This window comes from Ruditapes philippinarum, unplaced genomic scaffold (genome assembly GCF_026571515.1).
Source record: "Ruditapes philippinarum isolate M1 unplaced genomic scaffold, ASM2657151v2 ctg10474_1_1_1_1, whole genome shotgun sequence".
NCBI classification, from domain to species: Eukaryota; Metazoa; Mollusca; class Bivalvia; order Venerida; family Veneridae; genus Ruditapes; species Ruditapes philippinarum.
Window position 1 is genome coordinate 19,533 of NW_026855613.1, and position 13,664 is coordinate 33,196.

Consider the following 13,664-nt stretch of genomic DNA (forward strand, 5'->3'; position numbering starts at 1 on the left):
TTTCAATATTGCTGCGTGTTCACGAGAATATATCCGCAAGTGCATGTTTTCTTCTTCGTAAAAAGAACCTACGTGCGCAGTTTTGATGCAAAAATTCTTATTACAGTAGAATACCTACTTAATACCACCCTGGAATAATGACCACCCCGCTATTAAGTCCATTTTTTAAAGAACAGAATTTTCTGGTCTTTATATCAATGGTTACATGATCCAGAATTAAGACCACCTCGCTTATCCACTTTTGTGACCACTAGATTCAGTCCAAATTCTTTGTTTGTTCTTTTTTTTACCCCACTATTGATACCACTGATATTAAAGTCTAATAATATCTGTCATATGTTGCGGTTCGGACCGGAATATCCGTCCCGAGGGGACCCGCCCATTGGGCGGTAACTAGGCTTGCCATGGTCATAAAGTGTGTAAGCAATGATAAGAATATCCACAATTAAGACCACCCCGCAATTAAGACCACTTTGATCCAGTCCCGATGGTGGTCTTAATTGAGGGTTTTTACTGTATATCTTCAATAATTGAAAAGTAACAAGGGTTGAAAGTTATAAAAAAATAATAATGCCAAAATATTAATAAGGTGGTATTTCTTTTAGCAAGGTAGGCAATTAATATCTGTTTGCAGGCGTTAAATTATCTTTCGGTGACGTTAAACTAGAAACGTTTAACAAGCTTTTACTGATCTTAACTGAATCAAATATTAATTAATTGGCATAAGCTCAATAAACAGACGAATTTAAAACGTTACAAAAAACTAGAACAGCGAAAATATTTTGCGCTTAAGATATGAGCATGAAATATAATTACTTTTTATGAAAATATCTTTTTACAGACAAAATTGAATGTCGAATCACAATAATAGTCATTAAATCTGAATCTTGAATTTTTATCAAGCATTATACAATATTGTCTTCCTTCAAGATAGTTTGGCTGATTAGGCCTCCAACCGTCTTCGGAGACAGTTGTACCATCTGTCCATCTAAATTCCCTTGTGTTGTCGATGAGCCTTCCTCCCGTCCAGTAATTGCTCGAGTCTGTTAATTAATGTATACTTAACTGTTATATAATGTATACTTATACAGGTAGTCAACATTTATTGAATTAAACATTGAAAAAACTATTTTCTGTAAATCTGCGGGTTTTTGAATATTTGACACGGGACTAGTTTTAACAGAGAAGTTAAGAAGCAGCAACATTGAGTCCCTAAGAGTGTAAGCTTAATCGGTGTAATTTAAACGGAAAGGTAAGTGCCATTGAGCGGCTTATTCATTTTTATGATCACTTTAGATAGGGAAGATAGGATACGCCCGTTTAATAGTGAGCGAAAAACAAAAGTAAGTGTCTAATAAGACGTGACTCGTAATCATATGCAAGCAAAATACAAACGGCCCGTCACCAGGTGAAAACAATCTGGAAAACGGCACTTCTTCGAGGGCAATGAAATTTACAAAGTGTGGCCCGTTTGACCTTGTGGTCTGTTACCCTGTCCAATCTATGTATTTGATTAAGTATTTATGGCCTATATAATTGTTTAATCGAATTGTTTTTTTTTATCATTTCTTTAAAAATGATTTTATAACATTGTTATTGGTCGTTTAATTTCTGTCCCCTGTATTCATAGGTTATTAGTATTATTATACTCAGTAAAACACCCTTGTGACATTACCTTCCAAATTGTCAAGCCAATACTGTATAATTAGACTCTCTCTAAGGCCTATAACATGAATTTATAATAAAAAATTAGCTCTTTTGTGAACTTAAAAAATTTAACATTATCAAGGCTCTTTTACTATCAAACACTTAGAATAGTCAAGCGTGCTGTCCTACCGACAGCTCTTGTTGTGTGTGTGTCCCCCCCCCCCCTGGCTTTTTCACTGTAATTTTTGCTTATATTTAAATAAGTACTGGAAATATTTCATATACTGACAACATGTTGAAATCATCGATAAACCAGATAATTCCTAAGAAAAAAGGAATAGATTTTATTCACTGCAGCATAATGTACAGTTGTTGAAGAAAAAAAATTTATATCAATTCTTTAAGCAAAATTACCCCAATTTTTGGTTTCTCTCTTAAAACGTTATTTTTCATTAAAAAGCAAATGTTTGTGAGGATATTTGTGTGTTTAGAGGACTTATAAATAGTTTCGAAGCGCATTCCACGTTAAATCCGGATAAGAAAAGTTAAAGAAATTGAAGTAAAAAGTGAAAATATGGAAATGTATGCGAACAATGGTGATAATTCAGAACAAAATGGCGGCGAAAAATCCAGCGAAAATAACCAGTGTACCGTTAGTATTTTTGCATGAAAGAGATATATTTGGTTTTCCAAAGCCTAGCAACGCATATTTGAAGCATGAAGAGATGTATATAGCAATTGGTGAGGTAATTGCACCATCGCATATAACAGGGCTGCAAAGAATAAATGGATTATGGCGAATCTACGTGGAGAATTTGTCAGACAAGGCTAAACTTATGGTGAGTGGGTAACAATAAGGGGAAAGTCTATTCCTATCAAACAAGTTAACCCATTTTTCCTAGATAGTGAGAGAGTGACACGTATTAGAATACAAAACATTCCGCTTTCGGCGGATGATAACATTATAAAGCATGTATTAATACTAAGAGGTCTCGAAATACGCTCATTTATCCATGAAAAACTCAGAATAAACGGTAAACTTACTAACTGTTCAACAGGCGATCGCCTTGTTACAGTTAAATCATCGTCCCTCAAGGAACCTCTTCATCGTTTCATGGAATTTGGTGTTTTCAAGGCCAAAGTCATCCATAGAGGACAAGTTAACCCTGCTCTTAAATGCAAAAAGTGTCTTTCAATTGGTCACGTGATTGCTGATTGCAAAAATGAATGGAAGTGCATAGAATGTGGTGCAGATGGGCACAAGAAGGGTGAATGTGATGTGGGTACAGAGAAAGAGTCAGATCCATTGGGAAATCTGATCCCGCAAGAGTCAATAAGCCCCAGACTGGAGGAAATAATCGAAGCGGGAAGATATAAAAATGTTATTCCTCCTGCCCCCAGACACTCAACATCCTTTAAAACCAAAACAGAAAAGTCTCTAACCATACCAGAAAAAAATGAAAAATCAAAAGCGGAGAAAAAAAAAAAAAAATCAAAAAAAAATGAAACTTTCCCCAACATTCGTACGGTCAGAAAAATATTTTCCGAAAAATCCACAGGTGACCCCGGAAAATTTAAAAGTAGGACGTTTTCCCTTTACGCGGTCACCAAGTCCCCGCTAGACGACCCTACAGAAAAAAAAACGTGTAAATTAACTGTTTTGCCCCCCTATAAGAAACGAAAACAATGGAAAAAATACGGACATACGATGTAGATTATCGGATTTACACAGACAAACTGGTTTATATGAAACGCTGATCCCCATAAAGGAATTCCAGTGTATATTTTACATATTACTATTATTTATGATCTGTTCTCTCAAGAGTTTGTATTAAAGATAGTTTATGCTGAAAAAATATAAAATGATAGTAGTAAACTGAATAATAATATAGAGTATTAAGAACTATGAGTTTGAAAATACGTAAAGACTATATATTAGTGAAAATTAAGTTAATGAATAGATTTACTGCAAATATTTTTAGAATTAGAAATTATGAATATGTTAAAAAATACAATTATATCATATTCTTGAAGAAAAATTATGGTTTTTAACAGTCATCAGTATTTTTTTATTTTCTCACAATCAATCGTGAAATTCATGAGAACACTCATGCGCATAAAAACGATTTCTTTACAATGTAAAACTTAGCCTGGTCATGGAAAAAGAACTAATGTACTATGGTGACTTAGCAGCTATGTTTGAAATATTGAACAAATATCTGCGATTTTCGCTTTTTGATTACCATTTTTTAAATGTTAATCAAAAATAAACTCTGCACTTTCCGTGTTTTCTTAAATTATGTTATGATCATAGAAATTTTTCGTTTATATTTATTTAGTTATAAAATTCTCACTCTTGTTTACTGCATAAAATTGTTATATCTTCATAGATTTATTTACGAGAGTATTGTTTATAAAATAGTATTGAGATTACATATATCAGTAAAATGCATGATTTATAAATTTGTACTGTATACATTAGTCAATCTTATATTGTACACACGTTTATTTGGATCCACATGTATAACAGATGTAATCTCTGTATAACTGTGGTTGTAAATGTAATAAACTATTGTTGATATTTCATACGTTAGACGGGGGTAATTTCCATAAACTGACGTTGAGTTATTTCCATAAACTGGCATTGAGATTAAATAGGACAGTCAAGTGTTATCTCCATAAACTGTCGTTGAGATCACATAGGGTAATCAGAGGTTTTCATAAACTGGTGTTGAGATCATATTTTTTTAATCTGGGGTTATTCTCATAAACTGGCGTCGGTATTACATATGTTAATCAGAGTTATTTTCATATAATTGAGCTAAGATCATATATGTTAATCAGAAGCAATTTTCATAAACTGATACACATGTTAGTCAGGTGTTCTTTTCATGAAAATGGTGTCGAAATTGCATAGGCCAGTCAGGGGTCTATTTTTATAAACGTCAGTCAGGCGCTGTTCTCATGAACTGTTTGTCGATATTAAATATGTTAGTCAGATATGATTTATATATATTTGTGTTGATATTATATATGTTTAATAAGGTGTTATTCTTACAAGTTAAAGTAATACTGATTATGTCAGTCAAAAATTTGTTTTGTAAATTTATACAAAATAAGTCGGAGTTGAAAGATTACATTTTACTCTCTCTGCAATTCAATGGTATTATAGTAAATTTATGTTGAAATTTAAACGTGTCGATCACATTTTTTTTTCCATAACTTTCTGTTGTAATAGTCTTATTTTTGTTATCGTTAAATATCATTAACAATCTAAACTCATTTCCATGTAAAGATCAAACGAAATACATTTATACTTGTATCATTAATACATTAGGATCTCGATTAGTATACCAGATTTTGGTCCGAATGATATGCTATTATTATAGAGCTGTATTAAAGAATTTTGTTGAGGGGCATAATATCTCTACACTTTAAAACCTACTTTGTACAAAGTTGCGCTTATCAAGGTGTATCGAGAATATCTGCTTTAGTCAAATGTAAATTCTTATACTTCTTTACTTTTCGTTTTCGTAGTTAAAAGGGATATTTTTTACATTCCAGATACGTTTTTTTTTACAGTTATTAAATGCACTTGCAATTTTTGTTCAAGCAATAATATTTCCGTGTAAAGAACTATTCCATATGAGTAATTATATTCAATTCTTATCACTTAATTGTCCAAGGAATTAGACAGTTTGAAAAACGGGCAAGATTTTAAAACAATTATTCTGTCACAAAAATCCAGATTCTTCTATTATCAGAAACGCATATAACGGTAGACATTTGAAACTTAATTGCAAAAAGAATTTAATCGAATGCAAATATTTCACTTCATTGGCTCAAGTAGCAGTAGAGGATGCTCTATCTTTATTAATAAATCTATCATTTTGAATATATTGACACTCTTAAAGATACGTATGGGCGCTATTTACTTCTAATATAACCCTAGACAAAAATGGTTTACACTATTCTTAAACATTTATGCCCATAATGAATTATCAAAAAGAAACTTTTTTTTCCAGGATTTGTCGAAAATATTAAATGAAATGCTCAGGGATATATAATTGTCGGCGGAGACAATGAACGACATATTACAATCATCCGATAGATTTAATGTAAACAACAATATAAAAATTAATCCCGGGAAAGGTTTTGCAAATTTTATTAAATTAATAATCTGATAGATGTTTTGGAAACTTTTTAATGAAAACAAAACACAGTTTACCTGGCGAAGGAAAAATGGTACAGAAAAAAGTAGAAAGACTTTGGTTTAGTTGAAGAAAATGCAGTTCGTTAGTAGTAAATCCGATATAAGACCCGCTTTGTATTAAATACACAGATCATCAAGCAATATTTTTAAAATTACAACAACCATCAAAACGCGGAAATGGTTACTCGGAAGCATGAACATTCTACTTAAAGAAGAGTGATTATAAATTATTGATAGAAGATACAAAAAAATGCGAAGCTTGCTTTACAGAAACACAGTATTCAAAAACGACTTTGGGGAAATTATTGTAAATTAGAAATTAAAAATGCTTCGCTTACATATTCAAAACGGCGAGCAAAAGAAAGAAAAGATATATTATAAGAAACTTGAAACTAAAACTTAAAATATTACAAAACAATAGTATATTAGATCCGAGCAAATTGAAAATTAGAAAAAAGAAATCCAAGAACTATATTGAAACAAAGGCGAAAGGCGCACAAATAAGATCTCGAATAAATTTATGAAAAATGGAGAAAAAAACACGAAATTTTTTTTGAATCTGGAAAGTCGAGACAAACGCGAAAACGATTAACCACAAAATAAATGGAAATGTCTTTCAGATGAACGAAAATTTTTTAAGAAACAGTAAATTATTAAGAACAACTTTACACTTCTAGTAAATTCCAACAGATCATAATAAAAACGATACCTTACACTATTCAGTATGACAAACAAATTATCCGATGATGAAGCGAGTAAGTGCGAAGGCTATTTAAATTTGAATGCAAAATAAAAACTGCTGTTAATGGACTTAAGTGCAAATAAATCACCAGGAATTTGATGGCATTCCTGCAGAATTCTATCAAGAATTTTTTCTATTGTGTAGGCTCACATCTCACGAGTGTCTAAAATGAACTGTTTTTAATAAAAACTCATTATCTCATTCCAAAAAATTAGTTGTCTTTCTTTAGTTTGTAAAAAAAGGGGACCCATTATTTTAGAAAACTATCGACCAATCTATTATTATGTGTTGATGTAAAAATTGCAACTCGTGCTTTGCCAATAGATTGCAAACTGTAATTATAAAAATAGTAGCTTAGACCAACAAGGTTATATTAAAAAACAGATTTATCGGATATATAACATACGTTTTTAATACAAGACATAATAGATTAATTCAGAAAAACTTTCAAAAGATGGTTCCGATAATGTTTCTAGATTTTCGTAAGGCCCTTTGATACTCTAGAATGGAATTTTTTAATATAATGTCTTAAACATTTGGGTTTTAAATGCAACTTTAGTAAACTGGGGTCCGAAACATTTTGATAATGATATTAAATCATGTATTTTTAACACAGTGACAGTAAAATCAGAGATATTTAACTTAAATCGAGGTTATTAAACAGGGATTTCCATTATTTGCTCTTTTTATTTATATTAGCTTGCTGAAATTATGGCCATTGAAATAAGAAAACTCAAACAGTAATAGAAGGATAAAAAATCGAAAATAATAATAAACAAATTAAAATAGCACAGCTTGCTGATGACACTACTCTTTTTCTGAAATCTGAACCAAGACATTCTGAAATGCAATAAAATCTGGTAGAGCGCTTTGGCAATACTCGGGTTACAAACTCATAGCAAAAAAAACTGAAGCCAATGTGGATAGGAAGAAGTAAATCACGAACTGATAAAGTAGGAAATAACATGGCCGAATAAACAATTAAAGCACAAAGGAGTCTATTTGGCATACAATAACGAAGAGTGTTCTAAACTCAATTGGCAGTCAAAACTAACTGATGTCAAAAGGTTAATAAAAAACTGGTAAAAACGTAAGTTAAAGATGTATGGAAAAGTTCAAATTATAAAATCGTTATTTGATACCAAAATTTACTTATTTGTTTCATTCTTTAGTTGTGCCAGAAAGTATCGTGAAAGAAATCAATACAAATGATATTCAACATTTTTATGGGACAATAACAAGAAAAAGTAAACGTGCAACTTAATAGGCAATAAATTACAAGGAGGAATAGATATGCTAGACTTTAGACTCATATATAACTTCTTTAAAACTTAAATGGGTAAAAGCTTTAACTGATGAACAGAAGCAAACTGGAAATTAATTCCGAAACGCCTACTGAAAGATTTTGGTGACAATTTTTTATATATTTTATTGTAATACAGACACTATTAAAAGTCTCAATTGTAGATATGTGACTGAATTTATCAAGAATTATTGAAAATATGGATAAAAACTCGCGATTAACATAAGGAAATCAAAATTGACATTTGAACAAATAAAAAAACAAATATATCTGGGGCAATAGATTTATTAAAATTAAAAACCAATGTTTGTTTTTAAAACATGGATTAAATCGAATATATATTTTTTAAATGATTTACTTAATGATCAGGGTGAAGTAGAGTCAAAAATGTTATCTTAAATAAGCTAGTAATAAACGCAACTGCGTTGTTTGAATTAAACTTGCTCTTTAAAGCTATACCTCTAGCCTGGAAACAAACTATGAAAACGTTTTCACTCTTCGCAACAAAAAATAAAAACAGAAAAACGTCTTAAGATAAATAACAAACTTTTGAATTGATGGATTCAAAAACAATATATCAAATATTAGTAAACAAAGTATTCATTAAAACCGCTACAACATTCGTATTGGTCAAATAAATATGAGACAAAACTAAACTGGAATGATATATATAAATTCATTACAAGACTTCTGATAATCGGTATAAACAATTCAAAATTTAGAGTAATAAACATGATCTTTACAAGCAAAGAAACGCGCTATAAATGGAAAATGGTCTCATCTCCACTCTGTAATAAATGTAATAAAATAGAAAGATTATCAACATTTTTTATCGATTGTATGGCAGTAAATGTATTTTGGGAGAAAATTTTATATATATTTCAAGAGTGCGGAATTCAAAAAATATACGTGGACTAGACATCCTTATTTTCGGTTATAAAATATCTCAAGAAGAATACTTTTTACATAAATGTTATACTCACCATTGTAGGTTTTAGTATTTATAAAGCTTACTTTTTTGTAGTAATAATTTTTGGTCAAATGAATTTAACATTTTAAAACTGTTTAAAACAGAATTTGAAATAATTTATCAATACTTTTAAATACAAGAAGAAAAAAGTTAATTTTTTTGACATAAATACTACAAATTTTAAAAGATATATACTAACCTCTAGATAGTATGTTTATGTACGTTGTAACTCTAATACATATGAATATCTCAAATTGAATTTGTTAAATTATGTCATTGTATATATGTATAATTATGTATAATATTTGTGAATAAAAAAAAAAAATTAAAAAAAAAAAAAAAAAAAAAATTACCCCAATTTTTTATTCCTCAACTAACAAATTCTTAATACTTAAGGACAAATTTCATGTTTACAGAAAATGTGATTAATAAAGGATCTTATATTAAATCTTTGAAGGTTTTGTGACACTTGAGCACACTATTGTTGTTGTTTATACTGATAGATTTAGAAACAATTCTTGTTATTGTTGTTTGAAAAACAGTATATTTTTGTCGACAGATTATCTTCAGGAATAAAATGATTTTATCTCAAAAAAAAAAAAAAAAAAAAAAAAATTTCTGTCCCCTGTTTAGTTATATATATATCTCACACTGGCCAACGTATAAATGACTTTCGGTTTGTCCAGGTTGTAAAGGGAAAGTTGTAAAGGACACTATTATAGCGTGCAATATATACTTCATTCGTCAATGAACATTTTACACGGAACCAATGCTTCTGTCTATTTTTACAATATTCAGTGTTTGAATTTCCCAGACCTTTGTAAAGGAATATAGTGTCTCGTACAAAAACCAAAATTATAAATGTACATTAAAGTTTTCTATTCAAGAGCCTATGCTTTTCATTATTATTATTTGACTTATTTCTTATGGTATTTGTAATTCAGTAGGAATGTAAAGATCATGATTGTATGTATCTTTAAATTCCAATCTTTATTATTATTTTGTACATGCTTTGTTTAAACAGCTATCACGAATAAGTATGCTTATCATTTCTGTAGATAAAAAAATGGAAAAAGGAAGAAATAATATATACTTTATTATCGGGTAACGACAGATGAATGTATGACTTACAACTTATGTGGAGCCGAATGCGCTACGTATTGTTTTATGAATAAGCCTTGAAACCGTATTTGTCACATAAAAATCTATAGAATTAAAGCAAGCCTACCATCAGTTGCAGTTATCATTCTTACTATTTCAGTGTGTTCCGTTGGAGATTTTATGTCCACCAGTTGCCATCCAATCTTATTGCACGTCTCCTGAAACATGCAATGGTTATCAGAAAACAGACAAAAGAAACACCTTTAAACAATTCTCATTAAAGGGAAGCAACACAAAACAAGATCAACCAATGCAATGCTTTGCAAGTGAAGTCTAAAGTTATAATTGTATTATATATTCTTCCAGATAGTAACAGAATGTAACACACATTAATAAAAAGTCGTGCCAATAAAACATTTTTATCTTTCTTATTCAGCATTTGAAATCATTAATTGTGTTATTAAATTTAGTAAATTATTCCAAAGCAAACGGTTAAATTGAATGTCAAAATAAAAGTACAGTATTTGTTAAAATAGTAATAGGGTGTGTAAATACGTAAACGTCCGAAATAAATTAGAAATAAATTAGTTATGCAGTAAGTATGTTTTAGCTTTAAGCATGAATAAACATAGAACATATATAGATTGGCTTTTGACCATGGCTGTATTTCCCATATCAGCATGTAGAACGTTTTGTCAACACATTATTGCATGATGCTATTTATTGAATGAGGACATTGGTGAATGTCATGACAGAATTGTATATAATTATGTAACAGTCAATGTAAATTCAAAAATTCAGAAATTGTAAAGATGATCATTTAGCAATGCACTAACTATCACTCAGTTACACATACAAGAATATATATCGCAATCAGAATATTTTTTCTGAATTAAAGTTTACTAAATTTTTGATAAAAACTTGTGATAGCAGTGGTCTATGTAGCGAAGCACTGCGTAGGAGTTTAGCCCTGAAGGTGAAGTATATGATTATAATTGTGTGGTTTATTCATCCGGGTCCTTACAAAATGTGAAACAAATTAATAGGAGGTCATGTATATAAATTAACAAATAAATTTATTATCTTTCTTATTTGATATTTATGTTCATCTTCAGTTGTTTTAACAGTGATTAAAAAAAAAATTATGAACCTGTTTAATTGAATTTATATTAAATATATTGTTTCAAATAATAAAAAAGGTATACTTTTTAACAATTCTAAAAAAAACTGGAAGTACAGTATAAGATGAAAAAAAATCGGAGTGGAGAAATAACCAATCTGATGATATTAAGGGAGAAATAAATTAATAATGTTTTAAGTATGTTTTAGAATTAACATACATTTGCTTCTGACCATGGCTTCTTTGCCCTTATCAGCATGTAGAACGTTTTGTCAACATTGTAAACTACGCCTGAAAAGATAATTTGTCAAAATAAATACTGGACAAGAACATTTAATTCAAAGAAATAATTGCATTATGCTTTTAACTGAATGAGCACATTGGTGAATGTTATAAAAGAATTGTATATACATGACAGTCAATGTAAGTTCAAAAATCAGAAAATATAAAAAAAGGATCATTAATTATAAGAGAAATACTCATTTACATATACCAGGAACGCAGGCGAAGTCTTGTCTACTCCAAGTACCATTGTCAAGGCACTCTGAAATCAATGGAACATTTTTGTTTGATGAAAAGCCATCCTTACATTTGTATTGGACTTTATCGCCGAATGAGAACATATTCCCTAATACTTTTGCGTTTTCCTTTTCCTCAGGCAAACGACATCCTGGAAAGTATTAAAGATTGGATTCAATTAATGCACAAATCTCTTACGTACTTCTTTACATAGAGGTGTTAAAAGTCCAATAACTACCAGAAATTGCCATGCAATAGGTCCTCTTTAGTGATCAAATGTAATTCTCATCTAGTGTAGACATAGCTCTGTACAGATTGATAATACAAATTTGTGAAGGTTATCTTGCAAAATATGAAAAAGGAAATAATGAAATAATCTATCGCGATTGTGTAGAAGATAGGATTGGTAATAAGCCAAATCTGTCCAATTTTCAAACTTGTTATGAAATTGGTATAAGCTCATTTAGAGAGGTTATGTTAAGTGTAACGAAGTAAAGCGATCCCAATAGATCCACGGATAAGGTTTTATAGTAAAAAGAGACCCCTTTTTCTATCAAATACTATCAAATACTGATTCCCTCAAAAGAAAAATGACCTGAAACATGTAAAAAAAGTGTCCCCTATCTACATGTAATTGATTTCAAACTGATTATCCACTACTGGAAGCTGATGTTGTCGTCGCAACATACGTGGTACATTCTCTTTCACTTTTATGAGACCTTGATCATTATTATGTTCCAGTCTTAAAAGTCAACAGTTTGTTTAAGAATATATTCATATACATACATCTTTTCTTGTTTTTATTGTTTGTTTGAATCAGTCAAGCATCTGAAGCATCTTACCAGTTTTCAGACTGGCTGTATAATTACCTCCGACATTTGATCCAAAGTCTTCATCGTCTTCATTATCTACATACTCATATTGATCATCCTTTGAAGATAAGAATAATAAATAGCTGTATTCTTTTATGGTACCTCGTTATTTGAAATTAGTCAGAACATATGAGGCACATATATACATACTTGTACTCGAAGATTTATAACATGTCAACAAACGGCTAATTCATATACTGCATGTTTAATAATCCTAGAAGTATAATTACATATCACAGTGTTTACATGAGCTACTTCCTGTTTTTGCAACAAAAGCTCGAGTTAAAATGTTTTATAGGCACCAAAAGAGACGTTACGATAGTGGTCGAAAGTAGCAAATGCTTGTAAAAAATATTGCAATACATGTTACATAACGAATGGTAAAATCTTTGCAAGACAGTGATTTCGTTGATCCACTGAAACATTGGCAATAAATATATAATCTGAATTCATAACTAAAAAGGCGATGTTATAATATGTTATTTACTCATACAGTTATATCACATTGTCTTAGAAACAATAGAATATGTATTTACATTTGCATATATTTGCATATATGAACATTTGCAATACAATGTGTAACATACGTTAGAGATGTCCTCGGCTTTCGAAAGAGTAAACTTATAACGATCTAATTAACCAAACCTAAACACATTTAAAGAATTGGAAAGAAATGCTTAAATATTCACTTGACCCTTTTAATAAGAAATATGATAGGATTCATTATTTTAATTACATTTTTTTAGTTTATTTCTTCCGGTTTAAGGTTTATAGCTAAATACTTTGGCAGCTGCATATTTTGGCAAATAATGAATTAAATAGTTAATAAAATAAAAATGCATAGTTGACAACATGTTTTGTTTATAATTACAAAAAAGTTCGGATAACTATCATAAATTTGTAGACGAGCTGCTTGAACTTTTGAATCAAATGTAAAAAGGAAAGTGTATAGAAACTTTTTCTTTTCATTATTTCATTATAACTTAAACCACTCGAAGTGAAATCAGGGATATATTTAAATACAAGACAAAACAAACGGCTTGATTGCGTAAAAACCTTTGATTTTTAAATATATTGTGGTAAAGTTAGGAATGTATTCATTTGATTATGCTGCATTATGTAAATATTATGTCATATTTTGTAATTTAAAGTTACATCATTGTTCATTTATTTTTAA

At 29.9% G+C, this 13,664-nt stretch overlaps 1 protein-coding gene across 1 annotated transcript; it reads right to left on the reverse strand.

Annotated features, from left to right (window-relative positions):
* Positions 1-320: 320 nt before the first annotated feature.
* Positions 321-11,762, reverse strand: LOC132743897 (lactose-binding lectin l-2-like). The gene is made up of 4 exons (XM_060732492.1): positions 11,590-11,762; positions 11,317-11,387; positions 10,104-10,194; positions 321-1,043 (listed from the first exon to the last, which is right to left on the reverse strand). The coding sequence occupies exons 1-4, from the start codon at positions 11,717-11,719 to the stop codon at positions 820-822; spliced, it is 516 nt and encodes a 171-aa protein (XP_060588475.1). The 5' UTR covers positions 11,720-11,762; the 3' UTR covers positions 321-819.
* Between the last annotated feature and the right edge of the window lie 1,902 nt (positions 11,763-13,664).